Consider the following 10212-nt stretch of genomic DNA (forward strand, 5'->3'; position numbering starts at 1 on the left):
GGGATCCACATATTTCTGAACATGATACAGAAGCATGGGATGAAATGAGTTGATGGAGTTTGATGTTTATAGGTGGAAATTGTGCTATTCAGCTCCTTTGTCATGCTCGACGAGTACTGAAGGCACTGGGCAAGCCCAAACATTATATGACCCAACACGAAAAAATTGGCACTTTATTATGCGTGATGTGCTTTACCTGTGCCACATTTTTGTAAATAAGTGAAATATGACCTAGGAACATAAGGATGGTATGCCCAGCACGATGGGCATGTGGTCTCAGGCCGTTTCTGGCCCCGATTTCAAAATGCTGTCATGACACGTAACCAGAGGGTCGGGTCTTGCCAACAAAAAGACACACGGGCTAGGCAGCAGGCACGGCAAAGCAAAGCCAAGAATTGTCTTTATGCCGAGGGCTTTCACATTAACCACTCCTAACAAATGCTTTGTAACATTCTAACATATGAATATTTTTGTTTTCTTTGCACTTTTCTCTTTATTCACTCTTTTTGCACTTGCAGAATTTGGTAGAACTTGCTAGAAGTGACAAGGTTTCACAAACACAATCTAATGAGGCCAAACTCAGGGAAGGCTGTCATATTGATCTCAATCTGATGCTATGGCAATTGTGATTAGGAAATTTCTGGGGAAAAACACTGGTGTATATTCATGTTTTGCTGGATACCTTAGAAGAAGAAGTGGATTCTTACAGACTGCTTCGATCATTTGAGGGTGCGGATGTATGTTCTTCTTCAAACTGTATTATCAATTTGTATAGCAAACTATCAACTGTAAAGGAAGCAGAAGAGATAATTGATGATTTGCGGGAAAGAAGTAAAGCAAACGAGTTCAGAGTTATCATATACAAAATACAATGATGCTGTCACGTACAAGAGGATAGGCAGGCTAGATGAAGCAATGCAAAATTGCAGAGAAAATGCAGGAACCAGGAATTCTGACAGAGCTGTTGTTTTAAGTTACCTGGACTTGTTATGTGAAATTTAGTTCCGACTTCCAAAGCAGGCTGCTGCTAGCTGGAGGTAGCACGGAAGAAAGATTCTGATCAAACATGGGTGCCAACCTTAACTTGTGTGGTTTGCAGTGACTATAGCAACTATGATGGAGACTAACTGCTCAATGATCAACTCAGGAACCTTGTTCTTGAGTAGCCATTGCTGTAAAGAATATGTTTGAACTGCAAAGAGTGGTGCAGTTGCTGCAAGTTTGCAGCACACAGAAGCATGGAGCTAAATCGATTGCCTTTGTGCACAAGACGGAGACTAATTCTATGGCAGGGTTGTGGTAAAAATTTTAAATACCGTTGTTAATATAATTTGGGATGACTTTTTTTTCATTTTTTTGTGTTGCAAAAAGAAAATTATGGAAAGTTTCCTTTTCTTCATATCTTCTTCAAATCCTGGATTCTTTAAAGGAAACTGATTACAACACACCAACTTCAACCGTGTTTCAACAAAGAGATCGAGTTAATTTCTGTGAGTATGTTCAGGTATCGTCAAAACAATGATGATCGGAAAAATCACCAACATTGGCAAGTAAAGTCGCAATTCCGGCCATTTGATTTCAACATATTTCCAAAAGTTCATAACCCATTGCCTGAATAAGTGAATATTGTTTGCTTACACTAGACAGCTCGGTTATTTACTTGCACTTGAATATAAGATAATACCGATCACATTGTTAAGCATAATACTCCAATCCGATGAATGAATTATCCATGTCTTCCAGCAAGATTGAATAAGAACTCAACGTTCATTACAAACATTAAAATCAACTGTAAGTAACCATATATATTATGTAAAAAAAAAAAAAAAAAAAAAAAAAAAAAAACAACTATCCACTGTCATGAATTCATGACAGGAAAATTGGGTGAAACAGACTTTACAAACATATCAGAGATGCGGCCTATAACATAACAGAAATTCAGGTTGTATGAGCAGCATGTGTCCGCGATGCCCATATACCAAACACAAGAAACCAGAATACAAACAAAATTGCCCAGTATCGTGCCGGTCCATATTTGATTCTGGTTAGAACAATCTGCAGAATTTACCAACAAAATTTAAAAACTGAAACTGATGAAAATAAAGGTTTCAGCAGGAAAACAAGTCTCAGATGAGAGATTATCTCATACTAATTTATTTTGCAATAAAGAAACAAGTCACCCCTAGAGAGGAAAGAACAAGTCACCCGAGTTTTGGAATAAGTTATCGAGACACTGTGTCATACATTACAAGAATCTGCCTGACAGGGAAGAAAAGTAGGGGAAGAAGGCTAACAGATCGAGTTTGGTTTATTCCCTTTGCAGACTACTGGTTTAGCAAACAGGTAAAGATCTAGCTTTCTTCTCAAAAGCATAGAACCAGAATTCAAAATGTCAAAATTCACAGTTCTTAGCTTGAGAACTTTAAGCAGACCAAATATAAACATGAATTCCAACTATGTGATTGACTTTAGTAATATAAACATCAATTCATCAAGAAACTGTGTATTATACTTTCCATAGCTGTATCTATGGGAAGCAGTTATGACCAAGTGGGTCTATATGTTAAACATCACGATGTATTGAAAACTTATACGCATCATAAACAACTGTAATTACACATAATGGTTGCACACACAGACACACACGAGAAGAAGTGAGAACTTCTATGACTAGTGGTCTGAGATGTATGTCAAACATGATTGTACTGAAAAATCACATATCAGAAACTAATAAACGTATTGCTGTATGGATATTACGTATGTTTGCATATATTATACGAAGTATGTTTGTATCTAGACATGAGCAATTCCTTTGACTAATATATCATTCTATCTCGAAGTTTGGTGGCCTACTAATAAATTTATCTCAATTCTTTGGCAACTTTTTCATATAGCTCCCAATTCTTTAGCTTCTCATTCCATATAGGTGTTCTCAGATGGACGCAAAGAAAAAAAAGGGTAATTTGCTACAATTAATATGAATGAGCTTAAACCAAATCAGAACATAAACATAATTACATGCACTGCATATAAAATACATGCAAGAAAAGAGATAGATAAAGTACTTACACAGCGAAAGAAGACAACAACAGCTAAGGCACAAACACCTCCGAGAAGAATATGAAGACCATTTTTTGCTGTTCTCTGCAAGAGCAAAAATCTACTGTAACGCGTGAAAATAGCCTTTGATTTGTGCACTTGTCATATCATATGAAATATCAAGTCAAAGGACATCAAAGATGTGCCCCAAAACTAAATTTAAATTGCTGACTTGCCGTTACATTTATATGTAAGTACCAGTGACTACTTGTTCTTGAAAGATGACCAAGGGAACAACAATGACACCATACATCATTACATCAGTCCACAAGGCTCACTCTGAAGTCTAAACTGTGCAGGATCAGAATATTTATACAAAATTTAAAACTAAAAAGGGGGTAGTTCATCATTCATGCCGTTAAGGGACCTAAATTCCCCTAACATAAACTACAAAAAGCATTGGCATAAACAGCAAAACAATTCTAAGCATACAGGAATCTGTAACGCCATGATATCCATGATTTATCAATCACAGAGGTGTGATAAGTTATGTGTTGGGCCATAACATGCATTTTAATGGTGCCCAACAGTCCAACACTAACTTGTTGAAGCAAGTTCTCAAACTACTAATCAATAAGAGCTTGGGCAGTTGGGCACAGACTGGTGTAAAAACTCGCCCGAGTTAACTAGTATCGCCCGAGTTAACTAGGTTTTGGAGGCTGGCGATACGAGATATCCCGAGTTGTAAAGGTGTTTTTAAAAAAGGTGATATCTCGGCCGGTTCAACCTATCCTAACGAATTTTGTCCGCATTAAACGTTATTTAGCCTCACATCTACTCGGTTTTCAGCTGAATTCCCCATGTTTTCGACAAAAAGAAAAGGAAAAGGGAAAGAAATGGAGAAACTCTACTGAAATAGAGTAGAGAACTCCATTTTCAAATCTAAAACAAGAGAGGAGAGAGAAGGTAGACAAAGGTAATCATTTAATTATGTCACGTGTACGGTCTAGGAGAGGGGGACTAGGGTATGTAGTGAGTGGGGCTGACATGGGGCTTCTTTTTCAAATTTCAAATTCCTACGCGACAACTGTGACACGGTCTGCGACTAACGAAAGACCCCGAGGCCGATCCCACGACCGTGACCGATACCGCATTTTTAGAGTACAGTTAGCAGGCCTGTCGCCAGCAAAATTCCAGCTACAATTTAGAGTACAGTGGAATACGATATAACATAGAAATCTTAAATCAAACATACCTTCCCAACACGAGGAGCAATGAGCCATGCAAGAGTAACAGTTAGCAGGCCTGTCGCCAGCAAAATACCCGTACCTTCAACAGCCCATTTCGTAGCTGCATTTTGAGGTGTGACATCTTGAAAAACGATGTTTGCGGGTGGCTCTGTAACAACCAGAACTGAAGGGGCATTTAAATTTTCACTGGTGTTATTATTATGACGGAGATGACCATACGGATTAAACCACAAATAAATCTCACTAAGCCTCTGTCTGCGGATAGCGGCAACAGCATCAGGATCGACACAACTCACATCAGAATTACAATGTACGTGGGCAGGATTAGGTACCCCATTGGCGGTCCTATCTCTTAATGCCTCGTAATCTTTCAAGGAAGCAAGTACCTTGTTGAAATCAGCAATTCTAATATTACTAGCAATACACCCACATATTTCACAGACAGTTGAACCGTGGTTAATAAACCATTTCAGGGCACAAGCATAGTGTACAAGGGCAAGATCATTCTTACAGGCACAGCCAAGTTCAATCAAGGTGTCCCGATTGTAGCACGCACCCATTTCTAAATCTGTATTACAAACAAAAACCTCTCCTGTAGGACTGATGAACTGCACATACCCAGGCTCCAATTTCTTACTTGTGTCTACTGACGCGCTCCCCTCAACGTCATTTAGGGCCTTTTTGGTGCCAGGCTCAGGTAGCTCCTTTACATTATGTGACTCCACTAGAAGTGGATCTATCCCCAAAAATCCAAGAGCAGCATCCCCTCTTCTGTCAGATTCAACGCATTGGCACACACGGCAAGAAGGCAAGCCCAGATCCCTATCTATACTAAGCTGTGATGCAGTTGAAGCTCTTGAACTATCGCATTTAGTTGGTGAAGAGCTTCCACTACAAACTCCTTGATTCACTGTTTCTTTCTGGATTTCCTTACCCATCATGCAGGTTGATTTGACACCTCAGAAAAGAAATGTTAAAAATCCATAAATCATTTATCTATTCATCGCAGGTGAATAACGTCCCCTCTGTTCTTCTCTAAGAAAAAGATGAGGTGCAACAGTAGTCCCATATATAGTTAATCGGCCAACTACACTGAAGTGAAGAAGGATAAATACACTGGATGTTTTTAGCTGAAAACATAGTGTTTTGAAGCTTGGAATAATAGCATCATTTTCCTCTCACAACACCAAGATACTGCTGTTTATAAAACAAAATCTGAACTCCAGAAGAATGTCTCATAACCTACACAAACCACATAATTGTTCGTTGAACACGATTGACAATGATAAAGGAAACACAGTGCAAGGAGAAAAGTACAGATATGTCAACATGAATCCGCATGCGTCTCAAGCAAAAAGTGTGGGAATGCTTGTGAGGTGTACATACTACAACTTGATACAACGCAAACACAAGATTAGAAGAGGATTTAGCTGTGATTTACTTCAATAGTTTAATATATGAGCAACTTTAGTTAGCTTTGATTTAGCGGAGTAACATGATCCTAGTGTTACTTTAGTTGGTCCAACTACAATGCAGTAAAGCCAAAATGCTACCATAAAGTTGCTCAAAAGTTCAAAAATCCTACATCAGTAACTATGTCTCTATTTGTGTACTTAACAGATTTTAAGTCTTCCCCATTAGAGAGGCATGTATTCAATACAAAGAGTAGAACAAGACTTGAGTTATATGGATAAACCATCTAAAAGAAAACAAATGCAACCGCTCATATAAAATAAATAAGGGAAACTAATCTCTAACAGTCGTTCTAAAATATGAGAGCTCGTACAGTGACAGAACAATAATCCCTGCAAAGAAGCAGAGGACCTCATCCTTGGGATGATTTTCACACAATACAATGAAACTTGTTAAGATACATGGCTGTACTTATTGTGCAAATAAGATTCTGTTCAGCATAGGGCTCTAAGAAAAAAAAATTGCTCTTTTTCAGTCTGTTAGGGGGTCCATCGATTTGGACCTACCTAGATGCCATTAACAGCAGGATGCACTAGGGACAGTTGTTGTGTATGTATAGAAATTAAGCACCAACAAACTTACAAGAAAAAGAGCCACTGTGCATTATCCAAGTACATTTAGAGTACATTAAAATAAATGATCCACAATATAAGCAATTATACAATAAACTCGTTCACATCCATGAACATCTAGAGTACCTAACACTTCATGGGAGTAGGGACTATGGGAGGCCTCCAACTAGAGCATTCTCTCAATCTAGGATATGCTAAACGAGGGAGTACCAGTGCAGGGACAATGCACAGAGCCCAAATCGCTTTCTTCAATTGACACATGAGCACTTTCTTTACAACCATGCAAAGGAAAGGTGACAGTTCGATAGCCAGCCTCCACAAGACCACAAAAGAAGAAGAAAAAAATGACAAGCATTTTTTGTGACTCCTATTCTGGCAAACTTCAAACGATACTTGAGAGTTTAAGACTTTCTCCCAGGAAGGATTATCTACCTTATATTGGAGGGTGAATAACTTTATTTGGCTCCTGGAAAGTAACTCAGCCATTCATTTTCAACAAATTCGAAAGGACTTCTTATGGACATCTTTTCAAGTAGGGATCACAACAAATAAATCAAAGTACTCACAAAATTGTCCTTTATTTCTTTTTTACTTTACAGATGAGTATTAACATCTTTTTAATGTACACCCCCCCCCCCCCCCCCCCCTTCTACTGTGAAGCCTGAAGCGGCTTCTAGATTTCTTCAACAACTTGTCAAAAAGAGTAAAATAAATCCATACTGCTACTATTTCCTACCGCACTCAAATTTCTGTCAATCTCCTCGCAAGACAGAATTACATACCACCTCATGATCCACGTGTGAATGCATCACCGGATTATGGAAGAGTTGACTGTAAAAACTGTGATGGTTCTATCTTACAACAATAAAAGTTCAATCTAGAAAATTGAAAATTAAAAGTGCAACATTTAGTGGACAACAATCCAAATAAGGTCATGTAGAATCCATCAGGACAGCATACTTAAGGCCAAGTCAGTCTATCAAAAGAAAACTAGAAGAAGTAATTAGAATAACAGCTAGCAAAGCCAAACCCACTACATTCAAGCGCCTCTCATGCTTCACTTGAAATCTCTCTGCCAATGAAAAAGACAAAATCTTGTCTAGGAAACAGGATGTTCTCACAGCTTCTACAATGAAACTTTCTCTTTTTCACTTAATCTTTTAGAATCACAGTGACAAGTACGAAATCCAATTTTTCGTATTGAGTAACAGGTTGAACACTAGCACCAAAAGCCATGAACACCACCGATGCTATGTGAATGATCTACTAAGGGACCAGGGTTAGTAGCAAGCGAAAGGAAGAGTATTCACAGGTGCATGAGTGCTTAAATTCAGTCAGCAGGTGCTACCCGAGACAAACAATACCCCAGGAACCATACTAGAAGTTTACAAACAACTAAACTGACTGACTGTTCATCACAAACCTCTACCCTATTAAATCGTGTTTCCTACAAGTCCTCCCAACAGTTCAACCTAACAGGGCGTACACTACGATGTTCCATCCACAACTCACAAAGAAGCGAAATCACCAAATTTCAGCTTTATAGAAGGCCGCCAAAGCACCATTTACAAATCGAGATTAAACATTTTCTCAATTCGATCATAGGCAAATATATCCAAAGGTTCAACTTCCATACAAATGCTCCTTGCACACCCTTCTCAAAAACACCAAATCATTCATTAAGGCAGAATTAGCCAACCTCAAGTTCCCATACACCCAAAAGGCCAAAACTCAAAATGGTTCAGAAAAACTGTACCCCAAAAAATCCATTAAAGCCTATTTGCTTAAATACATTTCTCCCTTAATTTAGAAATAAGGTAACCCCCAGAAAATCAAGGGTTGAAGAAGAACCTTCAACCTCATACTTCGACCAGTTCACAACAACATTCAGATTCCAAATACAAATCAAAGACAAGCTTATTCAACTTACACATGTAAAAACTAAATATCAATTAAAAAATAAATAAAAAACACATTGAATTAGTAGTCATCAGTCAAAATGAGTCAATCAAGAAAACCCAGCAAAGAATTCAACAAATTAAGTTATAGAAAAACAAACATTAATGGAAGAAAGAGAGAGAGAAAAAGAACACACCTTGATTTGGGTAAGGCTGCAAAGCAAAGTAACAATGGAATCAGATGCTTAACCACCAACCCACCCACCAAATAAAATACAAAATCAATCAAAAAAAAGCTACTGTTGAGATCCAATCCAACAAAATCCTTGTTTATAATAACCCCAATTTAGTACGGGAATAATTATTGAATGAATAGGGTGGATTGTGTTTGATTGCTTGTAATTGTGTAGTAAAGTACTGTAAGCAAGAAGCATAAGAACTGCGGAAGTGGGGATAAAATGAGCGGCCTGTTTATTGGGTGAATTGCGGGTGCCGCAAGAGCAAAGTAGATGTCACGAGAAACAAATTGTTCGGTTGTTATTTTGGGCACTCGGTGGAGTAGACGAGTACTATGTTGTGAACTTGTGATAGAGCTGTCAAAACGATTATACAGGTCGGGTCCGAGATTATCTTGGGTCTGTGGTCATTATCGGGTCGGGTTGGGTATCATTTTGTCAACCAATTTAGTTCGGATTGGTTTTCAGTTGGGTCATGTTGGTTTATCTTTTCATTTCGGGTACAGGTTGGGTTCGGGTGGAGTCATGTTCAGGTTGAGTTCAATTTCAGATTCGGGTTTTATCTAGTCGGGTTTAAATTGTTCTAGCAGGTAATTTCGTGTTCAGATCAAGTTTGGATCGGATAATTGTCGGGTGGATAAAAATTCAGATCGGGTTCACTCCGAACACAGGTCCAGATCTGGTCCGATAACTATCGGGCATGGTCAAAGTTTTAACCTATGATTATTTTATCATCGTGTGTTCTTGTCAAGCTAATACATAATAAAGTTAATGTGTATTTCGAGTCAATAACTGATTTGGTCATCTCAAAATATTCAAGCGTAAAATATTTACTCCACAGGTCTGATCGCTAACAGGTTATGTCAAGTAATAATCGGTTAAGGTCATTGTCGGGTCAGGTATCGAATCGGGTTCGGGTCATTCAGTTATTATCCGGTCGCGTCAATTCAGTTATCGGTCATCTTTCAGTCGGGTGTCGGGTCATACAACATCGCGTTAAAATCGGTTATTGTTTTTTTCGGGTAGGGTACGGGCCGGGTACAAGTCGGGTTACAGGTTATAAGTTTTACCAAAATTGGTTATTGATTTTTTCGGGTCGAGTACAGGTCGTGTTACGAGTTACAAGTTTTTCCAAATTTTCGGGTTACGGGTTTGGTCGGTTCATGTTGGGTTTTTAGGCCGGGTCAATTTTTTACAGTTCTTGTTGTGCACGGGCTCCTCAAGCTGAGTTTGCTTTATAATATACAGGGACTTTAAAAAAAAATTGATTAACTTTTTATATTATAAAATAATATGATTACTTTTATACCTTGTTAGTGATTTTTGAAGGGATAAAGAGGGAGAAATTTATCACTAAAGAATAAATTATTTTTACATTATATCTTGAGGTAGCCTTACATCCGTCTTACAACATTTTGTACACCGACCTTAATTAAAAGTTTGTGATGTTTGTTAAGGAGATAGGAATAAGGAGTATAGGGATAGTGAATGATAAGGACAAAAACTCTCTTATCCCACCAAAATAATACTCGGGGAGGTGGTATAAAGAAGAGGGATGAGTGTGCGGAGGTAAAGACTATTGTACCTTTAACGAGAAGTTGAGAAGGAAGTAAAGAGAAGAAAGGGAGATAATTAGTAAGGCTAATGTAACTTTATCCCTTACCACATTCAATGCACAAGGAACATCCATTACGGAGTATTTAATACTTATCCTACTCACCAATTTTATATTATTGTTCCGGTG

At 38.2% G+C, this 10212-nt stretch overlaps 1 protein-coding gene across 1 annotated transcript; it reads right to left on the reverse strand.

The window, feature by feature from the left end:
* Positions 1-1814: 1814 nt before the first annotated feature.
* On the reverse strand, positions 1815-8791 carry LOC110802652 (uncharacterized). The gene is made up of 4 exons (XM_022008090.2): positions 8430-8791; positions 4295-5531; positions 3070-3144; positions 1815-2055 (listed from the first exon to the last, which is right to left on the reverse strand). Exons 2-4 carry the CDS (start codon positions 5228-5230, stop codon positions 1939-1941), a joined length of 1128 nt encoding a protein of 375 aa, XP_021863782.1. The 5' UTR covers positions 5231-5531; positions 8430-8791; the 3' UTR covers positions 1815-1938.
* Between the last annotated feature and the right edge of the window lie 1421 nt (positions 8792-10212).

This window comes from Spinacia oleracea, chromosome 4, assembly GCF_020520425.1.
Source record: "Spinacia oleracea cultivar Varoflay chromosome 4, BTI_SOV_V1, whole genome shotgun sequence".
Classification (NCBI taxonomy): Eukaryota; Viridiplantae; Streptophyta; class Magnoliopsida; order Caryophyllales; family Amaranthaceae; genus Spinacia; species Spinacia oleracea.